Here is a 15,830-nt window from a genome sequence, read left to right as displayed (position 1 = left end):
AAAAAAAAAACTACTTAGAATAAAAAGGGCGAAGAAGTATTCATAAAAAAGCATGAAGATGAAGGGGCAGGGTAAGAAACAAAAGAGCATATTGTCCCTCCGTTTCCTTTCTTCCCATACACATCTCTTCTGTCAGGGAATAAAAAACATCAGTGTATATCATGTGTCTCTTTATCTTTATGTTTGTCCTTGAAGGGTACCTACTCCCCAGGGGAGAGTTAGTGAGGAGGGTTCTTTTTTAAAATGGGTCAGGCTCACGTCGAGTAGGAACCCAAAGCGCGCCAACTCACTGGTGACCCCATTCTGTCAGAGGATAACTATCCAAATGAAAAATAAGAATAGTTCTGTTCCATTTAACTATTCATGATGATATCCGATGAGTATTTTTTTGAAAATATTTTAAAGATTACGAGGTACCTAATAGATGCACTTTGAAATTCGCGATTTTACAGTGCACAAATAAGTTTCCGTTGTGCAAAAAAGACACATCGCAGTATGCTAGAATTTCCTCTTTATTTAATTTATTACATGCAGAATGTAGGTATTTCCCTAATTTATTATTTTTTCATTTACATAGACATAGGTATAATTATTACCTACTTTATACAAACATTAGAGACAAGGAAGGAGCCCGGAAATTGTTTCTGGGAGTCCAAAGGGTTTTTAAACCCTCAATCCTTCTAACACTGTGTAAGAGAGGTAGATAGGTGCCATGCCTATTTCACGGACACGGACAACAAACAAAAATAAATCATTTGAAATCAATTTTTCAGGAAACCAAGCGACCATCAAAAGAAATGCAAGTGACGATTGCACGGCAGCTGGGCTTAGAACCGACCACGGTTGGCAATTTCTTCATGAACGCCAGACGAAGGAGTATGGACAAGTGGAAGGACGATGATCCTCCGAAGCCAGTTAAGGCGACCATCATAGAAGATCAATCCCAGGGAACGACGGCAATCATTCACACGCAAAGGTAAGGCGCCTACCATGCAGAAAGTCATGGGTTCAATTCCCAGTACTAGAATCAATTTAAATAAAAGGGAAACACTAAAATTACTTTGATTAAATAGAAAATCAAAAGGGGAAATGGTGGAGATGTCAAAACTACCACATCTGCACCTAGTTCAATCGTAAGGAGAATAAAATTGGTGATTTGGGCTCATCCACTAACACAAGTTACATCTGTCTTGTCTGCTTTCAGAGTTTATATAGAAGACATTGTATAGTGTACAATTTGCTTTGTAATTTTCTCACAAGTACCAAAACGTCAGAATAATTCTTTGTACAGAAATATTTTTATTCAATGGAACGAGGCAGCGTCCTGACATCGACTTCCTTTTCATCAATGAAAATCATCAACGAAAAAAGCATTCAGTGAAGAAAGTATCAGTTTTATGCAGTTTATTACAAGTAAGGTATTTATTTAGAGCTAAAACAAGTATCTCATCATTCCAATAGAAGTTTCACGTATTTAGGCCTTCAAGGAAGGAAATGGGTGAGGGTTGAATAAAGTATACTTCCGACTATCTTTCGAGAATTTCCACTCTCGAGGAAGATTTAAATATGAATTTTAGTTGGTGTGCATGGGAAAAGTAAGATCAATGTTGACATAAAGTGTAGAGTAAGTACTTACCTAGATACCCTATCAGTTCTTTGTGTACAAGATATACCTATACAATACTGAGATCTAGGTTGTACAAAATGATCAAATGAAATACTTATTAAAAAGCAGCATTACTTGGTCTGGCACAATACATGTCTCTGTATTAGCACATAAATTTAAAATGTAAACATTGAGATCTGTGCTAATTTTGTCAGGTAGAGACCTACTCTGCAAGCAACGAGGTATGTCTGTTGTGTATGCTGTAAATATACCAAGATTACCAAGTGTATTTGGATCTGATAACCATTCCATATGTGGGACAATGCATTGGCTCATTGGTTGCAAAATTATCTTCATTTGGTACTTAACAATAGTAATTGGAAAAAAGCTTATTTACTTATTATTATTATTATTTTTTTCAAAACAAATAATAATAAAAAATAAAATATAAGTAAAGTACCTACTTCTATGCAGGTGGTAGACAAGTCTGAACAGTTATCTTTTTTTTTTTTTTAATATCCAATTCCATAATTTAGCAGAATATTCAAACTTAATTGAAGTCATTATTAACGTTTACTTGATCTTAGGTATTAAAAGCAGTATGTTGTATGCTTCCAAGAGAAGGTAGTACAAATCCTTGGTAGAATGCAAGAACCAAGTAAAACATAATTATTATTATTATGTTGAATATATGTAGACTGCAGGCATAGTCATTGCACATAATAATCCATATATGTTTACATAAGTCTCAAGATATTATGTTACTTTGTTATAAAGACATACTTATAAGTTGACACAACTTCTAAACTAGACGATTGTCTTAACCCTTGTTCTTGTCCCAAGTTTCTGTGCTCAATTATTATTTTTATTATATTTATTTATGCATTTGGAAACAAACAGTAGATAATTTTATTGTTGTTTCATTTTAGGTAGGGTGGAAGTGTGGACAATGTTGAAGGATTAGGTTGTAGGTATGAACCTCACCAAATAAACCTTACACCTAAAAGTCAGTTGTTATTATTGATATTTAAAATAGGCAAAATAACTAGCTAGCTGTGGTACCGAAGTGTTTACATCTACAATTCTACACAATTAAACATTGTACAATCTCCACTCACCCAATGTCCAATAAAGTCATATCCTGTTGCTAGGGAAAGGGGTTGAATCTGATTTGGCCACTGACCAATGTCTCGAACTTGAAGTCCAATAAAGTCATGTCCTGTGGTTAGGGAAAGGAGTTAGATCTGATTCGGCGTCATGTCCTGTTAATAGGGAAAGGGGTTGAATCTGATTCGGCAGGATATTGACTTTGGATAATTACATTCAATCCTGAACTCAAAACATCCGGTAGAGAATGCCCCAGGGACTAACCTTGCCAAGCAAGACTCGAGAGTTTATTAATTTATAACATTAAAAAGATCCTGACCTTTGTCAATAGGTTGCTATTAGTGGCGTATCTGTTTTGCTGCATTTAGAAAAGTTCTCTCTATATTGGTGTTACTGCCTCTGGTCCGGTTCCTCAAAAGTTATGGGAAATAATTCCTCTGTTTTCATCCTGATGTGAATGTTTGTTTTCATCCCCATTTGAATCGAACATGGATCAATATAGGCAACGCGGAAATCTCGCCTCACAAATCTCATCGACTTGAGCATTATTTATGCTGTCTCCTGTGTTAATTAGACAAAGTGACGAAGTTTCAAATTTAGTTTTCTCAATATTCTATTTATAGCCACGTAGAATTCCACCAGGAGGCATGATAGCAAGTGCAACACGATTAGATGGTTAAAAACAATTAAACATTGTGACATGAACTGTGTCATTACTTTAATGCCAGAAGCTAGGAAATTCAACTATGTCTCAGCCAACTCTAACGCGTCCATTTATATTCCATTAACACCTAACGCTGAACAAGTCTACACGGTGCTTGAAAACTACAGAGAACAAATCCTGTGGGATGATTCTTCTCATGAGAAACGCTTTATTTCGTCTCCAAGTCTGTTATAGACAGGAACATCTCTAGGATGGCCGCCCTTATAAGTAATGACCGGACACCCTATATAGTACACGGATATAAACACAGGTCGTCTAGTTGATACTTTGAGTGATGATATGTGACACTTCAATGTCAAAACAGGTGGCCATTGTCCTAATGATGTGTAGTGTGATCATTATCGTCACCTGGCAGAGATAGCTCGAGGCAAGTTGGTTCGTTATCTCATTTATTTTCATTCTTTAAAGTCCGAGTATTTTTACTTTCCATTTCCCGGCCATGGTCACCAATAGCTAGTTAGCTAGATAGCGAGTTAGTTAGGTACAGTGGGTTTTACACACTGCACTCAGTATTGTGTAGGTCCAATGTTAAGCTCGTGAATCGTGTCTATCGTCCTAACAAATGTCGTTCTAATAGTTCACTCTTCACTCTTGACCACTTGAACTCCCGACTCCCGGGGACACCACGAGCTCCAAACAATTAGCGAAATTAATCATCATTCCAATGAATAGAAATTGAATTTGCCTACTCCTTCGCATTGTGACGTCTCAAGACTTGGAACAATTATGCCGTGTTACGTCATGTTAACCTGGGACACGAGGAGTCGGGAATAGTTGTTCTCGTTAGTTCAAGTGAAACGGTCAGACCAAACCAGTGGTTCGCCTACTAACACTTACTTCTCAGTCCAAACAACGTGCTCAAGGCTACACGTCGTTCGCGCTAATTTTTTGCGTTATTTTCGTCAAGTACCGTGATTAAAAAAGTGACACTTTTGGTGCCGAATAAGCGGTGTCAAAAAATTGTGCCACTTAGACTTACCGAATTATATCCGGATGTTTAGTTTTTACCGTGTGTTCTCCTCTGAACACTATTCTTCGACAACAGAAGCATCCCGGAAACATCATCCCTTGCATATAATAGGACTTTGTTCAAAAACCAAGTCAACATTGTCAAAGTCTAAGAACATTTAGGCCTCGAATTTTTCAAAACCGCCGGTGTTCAACTTTATTCCTTCTACGGAAAATATACACATCCACGAAAGCTCGAGGCAGTAATCATTTTGTGTCTTGTGACGAAATGAGATGTGCCTGTTGGAACTCTGGTCATGTCTTACTACCTGGTTCAAACCGGCCATGCAAACGAGGTAAATTGTAACAGCTCGAGGCAGTAATCATTTTGTGTCTTGTGACGAAATGAGATGTGCCTGTTGGAACTCTGGTCATGTCTTACTACCTGGTTCAAACTGGCCATGCAAACGAGGTAAATTGTGACAAAAAAAGGCAATCCCGAGTGCTAATTATGTGAATATTACCATCATTATCAACACTATCATCGTTTGACTCTGGTACTCTTGTTATTATTTGTTATTTTATTAACATTAAGGACAAACTCATTACTTTTCTGATATCATCTCTGAACTCCGTCCATACATTTTTCTAGTGTCGGAGGAGTGGGGAGGAAACGATGAATCTCGGAATTCTCTGATAAATAACAAGAAAAACATAAGGAAACTCAAAGCTATGGACAAAATCTCCAAATATTCCTGTACCAGATATTAATACATACAGAGTGGGGAGGAAACGATGAATCTCGGAATTCTCTGATAAATAACAAGAAAAACATAAGGAAACTCAAAGCTATGGACAAAATCTCCAGATATTCCTGTACCAGATATTAATACATACGTACATATCCTGTATCGTTCCGCAAACAGCCACACCACAGATATTAATAGGCATCTTTATTATCATGCCAAATTTCATGGAAACCAGACCAACTCTGAGTTTTGGCAGACAGACAAAGTGCAAAATCATCAACCCAAAAACATGAAGCTCACTTTGTATTGTCCGTTCAATATTTTGATCCCACTTGCAGGGAATCAAACCTGGATTGAAGGAGGGGGAGTGTGAGGCATAGATTGACAAACTACAAGTAGGTATTCCATACCTCGGCTGGGATTGAACCCACGCCCTCCTGTTTACCAGGCGAGCGCCTTGACCACTACACCACCGAGATAGGTGGTGTAGTGTAGGGATAATGGTTGGTTGGTCCAGTGGTAACGCGCTTGTTGGCGATACCTACTGAAGGTTCAGGGTTCGATTCTGTCTTGGTTTCGATTCTGTTTTGGTTCGATATACGAGACGAAAAAAGCGTGTAGTATCGGGTATCGGTAGCATACCTAGGCGAAAAATTGTCTTCCATTGTTGCTTTATTACTTAGATTGAAATGTGGGATTTTATACAAATTCATTATCCTAACTCTAACCGCCACGAAATAACACTAATCGCCACTGATTTTAACCCTTTCCTAATCCATACAGTATTTCATAGCGAACAGTTCAATCCAAATGTACACTGTACAGTGTACAGGGTGTTATTGTTCTTACTCCAACACTTCACAAAGGATTTCCGCAGAAAGATTTACACCCAGGTATCCCACCCTGTATAGATGTCGTCACGAGGCTCAGTTGTCAATTAAGTCAATGATTTTGTCTCAGTAGCCTCACTTGAATCCTGATCTCTATTTTGAGAAATAGTAAATAGGTATCAGGTTTGAAGGTCACAGTAAATAATGTATTTTACGTTAGGATAATACTGTCGTTTATGTTCCTCAGAATCTTTTCAAAACAGTTGAAAGACATCTTGACTATTCTTGACCTGTGCAAGATAATCTTATTTGAAGAGACCAGGAAGTGAGCTTTTCAAATCTATGGTCTTGTGATGGACAGGTAATAAATGTTGTCTAACTCTCTAGTTTTTGAAGAGACCAGGAAGTGAGCTTTTCAAATCTATGGTCTTGTGATGGACAGGTAATAAATGTTGTCTAACTCTCTAGTTGTTGTTGAATATCTTAGTCCTAACAGTGGCATTATTATATTAATGTTGTATACTGTAGGTAATGAGTGACCTAGGGGCTGTGCTAGGTGATAATGATAACCTACAGAGATGAGGCTGAACCCATTGTTCTTTGAGATAACCTCGGATGCATCTCTTATATAACGCTCCACAACTCTGGAATGCTAGATCTCTTCAGTTTTACTATCTTATTCAAGGTACAGCATATTCCGAGCTTGTTAGGTATCTTGGGAGAGTGAATAAAACCAGAATTCTTCATCAATTAATCTATTTCAATAAGCAGTCTGCAGTAGATACCTATAGCTTTCTTCTGGGGACAGATCGGGTCCCTTTATATTGAATTTACACTCCAACCATTGGTTAATGGGATTTTCATTCTTTGAGCTATCTCAGTTTTCACACGAAAATATCTCGTTGAAACCTCAACAACAAAAACGAGAGAACGCAGTTAATTTTGAAATATTTTTAAACAGAGAAAAGTGTCAAATTAGTAGTTAAATGAAAATAATAAAATAAGAACACCTAGGTAGGTACTTATGTTTGTAAAAAGATTTTTTGTAATTTGACAACAACTGACAGCTTGTTTCCGTTCGGCTGACGCTTTTCTGTTGGTAATAATATCACAGACTCGTACCAAACAAAAATACCCACCCCCTCCCAAAAAAAGTTTTTTTTTTTTACTTCTAGGGAAATGGTACTTGGTTAATTATAGGCAGCTAGCCACCCTTATGAATACAACATCATAAAGTTATGTAGGTACCAAGTACCTATTCTACCGTGTATCTCGTCAGACTAGCTTTTGGGCTACATTTAGATTAACCAAAAGGAGAGGGAGGAAGTCAGGGGCGGGGGGGAGCGTACCATCAGACGTTCCGTGATATTCAAATTATTTGTTCTAGTGTTTATTTTTCCACTTTCGTATTCTGGACATTGAACTCTCCGGACATGATCGTAAGCCCTACATATTAATGACAGGGTTCGCTGGCAGAGTTTGTCCTAGTCACGCTATTTTGCTGTTATGTTCAATCTAGAAAGTTATTTTCGTTCACAGTTTTTCCGTGTAATGTACATTTTATAGATTCCTCGTACATGTACTATGTTTGGGACGCAAGAGGTTAGATACTTGTAGTGTATTTGCTATCCTAGTGATCTTCTCTTGAGAGACAAAGTGCCTAATGTCCTGACAATACTTCATGACAGATATTGCCTTGGGTAATTGTAATCACTGTCTCTCTGTTGTCTCTTTCAAGCTCGTCAGTAAATGATTTTACATCTTATCATTGCGTCCGAAATGTCAACTTTCACTGGAAGAAATGAGAACTGCAAACCACCCCGAGGGGTAGTGATCAGGGGGCAGAGGATGCGAGGTGGGTAGAACAGAATGGGTGTCTGAGTGATAAGAAATGCGATTATTTAGCGAGATAAGAAATGATGTAATCCTGAGCTACATAGAGTCATGCTGAAGAGTCTTATGTCTCGGCGTGACAAAACGGACTGGCCTTTGAGTTGACAATCCAGCAGTAGGCTACTACTATTATTGTGGTCAAATTCTCAAATTATATTGATGATAAAATTCCATACCTCGGCTGGGATTGAACCCATGCCCTCCTGATTACCAGGCGAGCGCCTTGACCACTACAACACCGAGGCAGGTCTAGTGGTTCTGTGAACTGTAGACCTCACTCTAAGCTGAGACTTTCACAATAACGTCCTTTCATATTGACAATTGTTGTTTAACTTGGTACCTATTTGAATTTTGGACAAATTTACGATTTAGAAAAATGTCTTGCTTTGAAAAATTGTCTTCTGGGTAATCCTACGTGTTGATTTTCGCATAGACGCATATGAATATGTTTGTATTGATATGCCTGGCAACTGTATTGGGGGATCGTAATGTTTTGAAAGATCGTAACGGGTGGCTTGTTCAACTTTGGGGCCCCAAATTTCAAGGATCAACGTGTCTTGATTCAATGAAGATGTGTACCAAATTTCATCAAAATCAGACCAGGCAATCGGGAGTTATAGCGGAACAAACTTTCAAACAAATAAACATTGTACAAGCATTAATGCTATTGTACAAACAATATTGTACAAATATCTAAACCAAATGCAAAATGGTCGAGTTAAAACATAAACCTCACTATCGTTCGGTCAATAAAGTAGCTACAGTCGAACCTGTCTAAGTGGGAATCCAAGAAGCCGACAATTTTTTCCCACCTATCCAGGTTTCCCAGTTAAAGTGTCCTACTTAGAGAGGTTACCATGAAGGGGCCACGCGGCCACGATTTTTTTTCCAGGTTTCCCACTTAGGTTCGACTGATCGACTGTATTATTGACATATATTGACAACGAGAAAAGAGAAGCACTTTCTAGTAGGTAAATGAACCACAGAAAACAAAATCAGATAGGTACTCAACTCATCCCTAAAGGGAATAAAAATAGGTAGGTAGGTACCTACCTAGTAAAATTTTATTTAGCTAAATGCTAAACTAAACCGCAGTGGCCAAATCCTATGCCAAGGTACTGCAGCGGAATTTTTTTGTACATGTAGGGCCGTCCTTGACCTTGAAAATAATCGATTTCAAAAATCGATGAATCGAAATGTAAACAATAATTTTCATACATAAACAAAACAGATAGATAACGAAACGGCTGACCCGCTGTAGAAGTCTAGAATCCAGGGATCCCATGTGAGCTAAAAAAGTGCAATTTTCGACCGTTTTCCCGGGGAAATTAGCGAAATAAAGGCGAAAAAGTGAAATTATCACATCCTCTGTTGGCTACATACAAAGGTAAGCATTTGTTTTTCTTCTGAACATTTGTTTTCTCGACATAAACATGTTAAAGTATCTGAAAGCTGGGACAAACTTTGAAAGTTCAAAAGCTCTTGAAAACGTTTTTCTAGAGAAAAACTTCAACTCAAAGGTTGCGCTGTGTTCGTAAAGGAAATGAAAAAAAATTGGACAGGGAAAACTCTCAGCTGACAGTCCCAACTGTAATTTTCAACCCAGTATTCAGTTTTGTTTTGAATTTCCTTGTGACGAGATGTCATTTGCGGGAAAACATTTTACTATTTTTGTATTTTTTTTTTTTGCTAATGAGGAATTTTCCATGCTGTGCTGAAGAAAATTAACACTATTTTGCTGTTCTTAGTGCTCTTATTTCTATGCTAATTTTTTTGTGGGTTTGTGCATAAAGGTGATTTTGTATAGATATAGATATTTTATGTGTAAGGACATAGGTACTGACATTGAAGGTATTTTTAAAATTATATTTTTGTAATGTTATGTTGAATATTTTTGGTATCTATGCTAAATTTGTACCTCTATATTTTTAATAATTACTCACAATCTAATTAATATCAGGTGTTTTTTTTTCAATTCTTGTAATTAATTAACAAGGTTGGTAGGTAGGTACATACTATACTGTCATAGGATATTTCTTTTGACTGTTGTACAAATGAGACATTATTTTTAATTAATTTATTTTTTTAAACTTTGAAATCGGACACTGAACTTGTGATAGTGACTTTTCAACCAGTCTTGCTGGCAATACCAGCTGTAAAGAAGTGTTGAATGTGAGATTGATATCCTTGGTAAGTTTTACAATTTGAAAAATGGTCTTCTTTTATGTTATCATCTTTTACTTAATGATATTTATTATTTCTTGACCAGCTCAACCCATCCTTCAGGGCTGTACATGTACAAGCTTTGCTTGAACAAATTATTATCTACTTTTCAGTCCTCTATTCTTCTTAACACCCTGAACTACACCAAGATTTTTTTTTTTTTTAATTTTATATTTATTGGAGTGTGCCTTAAAACATTATTGAAATAATAAATTTAGATGCAAAGGACAGGAAGCACAAATGTTTGTCACAAATGCAATTTTCTAATTATTACTTGTACTCATTCAATTACATCTACATTTTTTTTCTTTTTTTTATGACTTGACTTGGACCTAAACCATCAACCTCAACATCCAACAATATCCACTGTACTGATCACTAAACAACCAAGGTTGGTTTTACCAAGCAATAGGGCCCATGTCCACACCACAAGTTCCACATTCCACACATACTTGTACACATGTCTACTTGAAAAAGTTGGAAAATATTTTGAACACGTAGACAGGTATAAAAGTCAAAGTTGAAACTCTCGTTCAAACTCAGTCCAAAAAAGTCCTTGTTCCAAATTCTTCGGAGTTAAAAACAAAGTCAGGAAAATGAAATGTCGTATTTTTTTTCCTTTCTTTTCCCTCAAGTACTCAACTTGTCAATCCTGCTTAATCCGGAAAATTGTAAGAGAAACAAAATAGAGAAAAATATGAAAAGGGAGAGAGGGAAAAAAAGAGAAAGGGAGGGAGGGAAAAAAGAAAGAGAAAGGAAAGGAGGGAGGAAGGAAGGCAGAGAGATTTGAGCAGGAGAGATTAGAGGGGGAAAGAGAAAGATAAGGGAGAAAGTGAGAGATGTAGGGACAAAAGGAAGGAAGGAAGAAAAAACAAGTCCATCATTTCATGACATACCTACTTATGTAGGGGAGTCGGTAAACTTTTATACTTTTTCCTTTCAGCTCTCTCTTGATTTCGACTTTTGAAGAAAAGAGAAAATAAAATCACCAATGATTGTTTCGTATAGGATGAGATGACAGAAAAAATTCTCCAGTCACGATGACACAAGGCGACAGGGCCGTATTTATCCAGGGTTGCTGGGCCCCCCTTAGGGTCCCCAATGAAGGAGATACATCCACCCCCTCTATTGAGCTACACCCTCTCTATTGAGCTACTGTTTTCAAGAGGTATGATAGAGGGAACTGTAACTATCACCCGAAAACGAAGAGAGAAAGAAGACAGAATAGAAGAAAGCTTGTCGTTCCGGGAAGGAAGATTATCTGTTTAGGTTGAAGTTCGCCCTGGGTGGGAATCGAACCCGCGGCCTAGCGCGTACAAGGCAGAAGAACTATCAATTAAACTAACCATAAAGTGTTCTGTCTTCCTTCTCTCTTCGCTTTCGTAACGATAAGACCTTAGCAGTTACTGTTCCTTTTTATCGAACCTCTGAAAAAAGTGTCTTCTTTCCTCTCCTTTTTCTTTATTATTAGCTCCTTATCTCCCACTGATATTCATAAAGTGGCTGGAAACTCTGAAAAGTAACCTGATACTCTTCTCCTCCTTCCTCTTCTTCTTCTCCTCCTCCTCTTCCTCCTCCTCCTCTTCCTCCTCCTTCTCCTCTTCCTCCTCCTTCTCCTCCTTATTCTCATCTCCGTTTTTCTTCTCCCCCTCTGATTCTTCTTGTATACTTCTTCTTCTTCTTTGTACCCTCCTTCTCTTCTCTATTGCCTACAATATCTCTTTGTTTACACTTTATCTTCTTCCCAGTCCTTCTCCTCCTTTTTCCTCTTCTTCTTCTCCTCCTCCATCCTCTTCTTTTCCTCCTTCTCTTCCTTCTTACCTTCTTCTCCTCTTCCTTCTTACCTTTTTCTCCTATTCCTTCTTACCTTCGTCTTCTCTTCCTCCTCTTCGTACCTCCTTCTCCTCTTCTACTTCTTCTCCTCCTCCCCCGTTCTTTGCCACCATTCCAATATCATATTTTCTTTACACCCTATTTTATTCCCCCACAAGCTTGTATCAACTTTCAAACAGACTCGGGGTGTGAGGTGTGATTGATCAGTTTTCCACACCAATGGAGGCCAGAATGACTATCAAGTTTTGTTTATTGTTCCGTTTACCGTCCTTTATTTTTCCATTTTCGGTGACACTTTTCTTGCAGGGGTAGGGAACTTTTTTGTTCTAGGAAACCTATAGTATGGACGAACATCTTCTTCGCTTTTTCCCGTGTGCAGACGGGGTCGGCGTTTTTCGTCAGCCTCTCAATCAGCCCTAACCAGGGTGATTGCTTTGGGCTGATATTTGGTATTAGCTACAAATCTTACGAGTGGATGCCCTTTGCACTCAACCTTTGCTATTTCTGTAGTAAGGGAAATTGAATATGGGACAAAATTTTATATCAACATGGTTTTGTCAAGGGATAAGGTTCGTTCTCGGAACGGCTGGCTTTCTTCTAACAGTTCCCTCTGTCGAACATAAATCACGTTGAAGATCTGGAAAAATGAGGGACTCCGATTTTTTTCCTGTTTCTTCTACGACTTCTTTCCCGGAATTTTTGAAAACTTGAACTTTGACGTCACTACATGACCTGATGTTTATGTTTTCAAAATTGACTTGTTTTATCATCGTCTTTTTATCTCTTAAATTTGTCCAAAACTACCTTTTTTGTCTCTTTGTTTACCCAAAATGAGCCATACATATATGTAGTTAGTAGTTATTTGTAAAAATAGCTGTTTCTCTCCCTCCCTCTTTCTCTGTCTTTCCCATTCTCTCTCCTCTATCTCTTTTCCTCTCTTCCTCTTTCTCTCATCTCTACCCTCCCTTTTCTCCTTCCTTCTCTCTCCCTTCCTCTCTTTCTTCCTCTTTCCATACCCTTCCGTAAAAGGTCGACGGAAATCCTGGATTACAAAATAAGAGGAGGGAGGTGGTTAAAAATAGAAGGGGGGAATGGAGAAAGAGAAAGAGAGAGAGAGAGAGGGGGAGAGAGAGAGAGGGGGGGGGGGGGGGAGGGAGGGAGAGAGGAAATGTCTTTTATATTTCGCTCGTCCTTCTCTTGTGTTCTCTTTTATGTCGCATGAATACACAAGAATAATGAATTGAAAATAAAATGAAAATGAACATTCAGGGCCAAAATCTAGGGATAGCAAAACAGGGCAAAATGTAGAAATAGAAAAACAGGGTCTAGATTTAGAACTATCAAAACAGGGCCTACATCTAAGATAGCAAAACAGGGCCTTCATCTAAGAAAGCAAAACAAGGACTACATTTAAGAATAACAAAACAGGGCCTACATCTAAGAGTAGCAAAACAGGGTCTACATATTAAGAATAACAAAACAGGGCCTACATCTAAGAATAGCAAAACAGGGTCTACATCTATGAATGGCAAAACAGGGCCTACATCTAAGAATAGCAAAGCAGGGTCTACATTTATGAATAGCAAAACAGGGCCTACATCTAAAAGTAGCAAAACAGGGCCTACATTCAAGAATAACAAAACAGGGCCTACATCTAACAAAACAGGACTTACATCTAAGACTAGCAAATCAGGGTCTACATCTAAGAATAGAAAAACAGGGCCTACATCTAAGAATAGCAAAACAGGGCCTACATCTAAGAATAGCAAAACAGGGCCTACATCTAAGAATAGAAAAACAGGGTACTCACTGTTGTAAGAATCTCACTGTTGTAAAAATCTCACTGTTGTAAGAATCTCACTGTTGTAAGAATCTCATACTCGTATTTATGAACAAGAATGATCGTTCTTAGATCAGTCTCAAGTCAAAATTGACCAATCAAATGCCTTGAGACTATGCTTAGCACGAACTTAAGAGCCAGCATTTTGTTCATAAATATGGGTGTTAGAATAGAAAAACAGGTCCTACATCTAAGAGTAGCAAAACAGGGTCTACATCTAAGGATAACGAAACAGGGCCTAAATCTAGGGATTACAAAACAGGGCCAAAATAAAGAATAGGACTGGACAAGAAATAAAATGGAAATCCAGGGCCAAAATCTAGGGATAGCAAAACAGGAAGCCTACAGTAGTTTTGAGGTAAGATTTGTAATCAAGTTATGAAAGTTTTTATGTTATGTAAGGTTTACCTCTGTCAGAGTATGTTAGTTGTTAACCTACTTATGTAGTTTCACCAGGTTTGCTGAAATTCAATTAATACAAATTTTCAAATATTATGAAGGTTTGAATTACCAACCAAAAGTTTTACTGTCATGTTGAATGTTCAATAAAATGAGTTCCTTGATATTTTCTTTTCCAGTGCCACACCAAAATTGTACATAAATAAGGAAGACAAAAAAGAAAACACCCTTGCTGTGCCTTCTGGTCCTGAACTGCCTCCCCCAATGGAGAAGAATCAAAAACCCATGTCCAAAAAGAAAGCTAAGGAAATGGCTGATGCTGTTGCAGCATCTATAGTGACACAAACTGTTGTCCAAAGTGGACCAAGCAATCCTGGACAGTCTAATTCACAGCAGAACCCTGGTGGACAAAACTTGAAGAAGAAAGACAAGAATAATAAGGCAAAGAAAATTAGGACAGCTGGAGGTGTGGCTTGGGAAGATCCTACACTGGCTGAGTGGGAAGATGGTGAGATAAAGATACTGATAGAAAGCCTGATTATTTTGATAGAGCCAATAGACAAACAGATGATTTTAAATAGGTATTCGCTCTGGAAATCCCATAGGTTGGCTACGTATTTACATAAAAAAGAGAGAGAGAGAGAGAGAGAGAGAGAGAGAGAGAGAGAGAGAGAGAAAGAAAGAAAGAAAGAAAGAAGAAAAGTTAGGAGAAGGAGAAGACGAGGAGAGAGACAAAGAGAAAGAGAGGGAGAGAGAGAAAAGAGAGAGAGAAAGAGAGAGAGAGAAAAGAGAGAGAGAAAAGAGAGAGAGAAAGAAAGACAAGAATAATAAGGCAAAGAAAATTAGGACAGCTGGAGGTGTGGCTTGGGAAGATCCTACACTGGCTGAGTGGGAAGATGGTAAGATAAAGATACTGGTAGAATGCCTGATTATTTTGATAGAGCCAATAGACAAACAGATGATTTTAAATAGGTATTCGCTCTGGAAATCCCATAGGTTGGCTACGTATTTACATAAGTACATACTATTGGGTTACCTACCTGGAATTGAAAGTGCTTTGATCATACTTCAATAAAGTTCCTGTTACATGAGTTACCTGTGGCTTGTTCCACGAATAACTCCGCACTCCTATTTCTCACGTTTTACTCAACGTTCAGACAATATTGACAAACGGTACAAAGTTCTTTCTGTGCGTAAAAACTCAAATTTTGAAATCAAACTGTGCTTGTCATTGAAAAGAAAATAACTAATTTTAATTCAAACTGTACTCTCCTTCCCCCTCAGATGACTTCCGATTGTTCTGTGGAGACTTGGGCAATGATGTAACGGATGAACTTCTGATCAGGACCTTCTCCAAATATCCCTCCTTCCTCAAAGCCAAAGTTGTTCGGGACAAAAGGACAAACAAGACGAAAGGCTTTGGATTTGTCAGCTTCAAAGATCCTCAAGATTTCATTCGCGCCAACAAAGAAATGAATGGTAAGTTTGAGGATTTTTTTTTCTACCTACCGTACATTTGTACATATTACAGAGGCAAGTACATTTTTTTTTTTTTTACTTGCTATTTTAGAGTTCCCTCACCTTTTTGTTGGGGATTTAAAAACCAGGTACTCAATTACCTTGAAAGGCTGAGTGCTCTCTGAAAAGTAACTAATGTCCCAAGGGACGAATTACCTGC

At 37.9% G+C, this 15,830-nt stretch overlaps 3 protein-coding genes across 3 annotated transcripts in view; all 3 read left to right on the top strand.

Annotated features, from left to right (window-relative positions):
• The window catches only part of LOC103511943 (pre-mRNA 3' end processing protein WDR33-like), a 17,996-nt gene extending 2,531 nt beyond the window's left edge, over positions 1–15,465 (top strand). Inside the window, exon 4 of the mRNA XM_008476695.2 lies at positions 15,404–15,465. The gene's annotated coding sequence lies outside the window, so the exon portion shown is untranslated. The remainder of the gene's footprint in view (positions 1–15,403) is intronic.
• On the top strand, positions 766–1,516 carry LOC103511935 (one cut domain family member 2-like). The gene is made up of 2 exons (XM_008476686.3): positions 766–976; positions 1,205–1,516. Exons 1-2 carry the CDS (start codon positions 798–800, stop codon positions 1,227–1,229), a joined length of 204 nt encoding a protein of 67 aa, XP_008474908.1. The 5' UTR covers positions 766–797; the 3' UTR covers positions 1,230–1,516.
• The window catches only part of LOC113468558 (RNA-binding protein 42-like), a 2,252-nt gene continuing 518 nt past the window's right edge, over positions 14,097–15,830 (top strand). The window contains exons 1-3 of the mRNA XM_026825553.1: positions 14,097–14,111; positions 14,332–14,660; positions 15,437–15,830. The exon at positions 15,437–15,830 is cut by the window's right edge and continues 518 nt beyond it. Of these exons, the coding sequence (XP_026681354.1) occupies positions 14,417–14,660; positions 15,437–15,795 (603 nt within the window). The 5' untranslated portion in view covers positions 14,097–14,111; positions 14,332–14,416 and the 3' untranslated portion in view covers positions 15,796–15,830. The remainder of the gene's footprint in view (positions 14,112–14,331; positions 14,661–15,436) is intronic.

The sequence above is a fragment of the Diaphorina citri genome, unplaced genomic scaffold (genome assembly GCF_000475195.1).
Source record: "Diaphorina citri unplaced genomic scaffold, Diaci psyllid genome assembly version 1.1 scaffold772, whole genome shotgun sequence".
NCBI lineage: Eukaryota > Metazoa > Arthropoda > Insecta > Hemiptera > Psyllidae > Diaphorina > Diaphorina citri.
This window is presented reverse-complemented; position numbering and strand designations above follow the sequence as displayed.

Excerpts from the sequence above, each read along its gene's own strand:
- LOC103511935 (XM_008476686.3), top strand. The coding sequence starts at position 798 with ATGCAAGTGACGATTGCACGGCAGCTGGGCTTAGAACCGACCACGGTT. Across the intron at positions 977-1,204 it reads GCAATCATTCACACGCAAAG|AGTTTATATAGAAGACATTG; the intron begins GTAAGGCGCCTA and ends GTCTGCTTTCAG.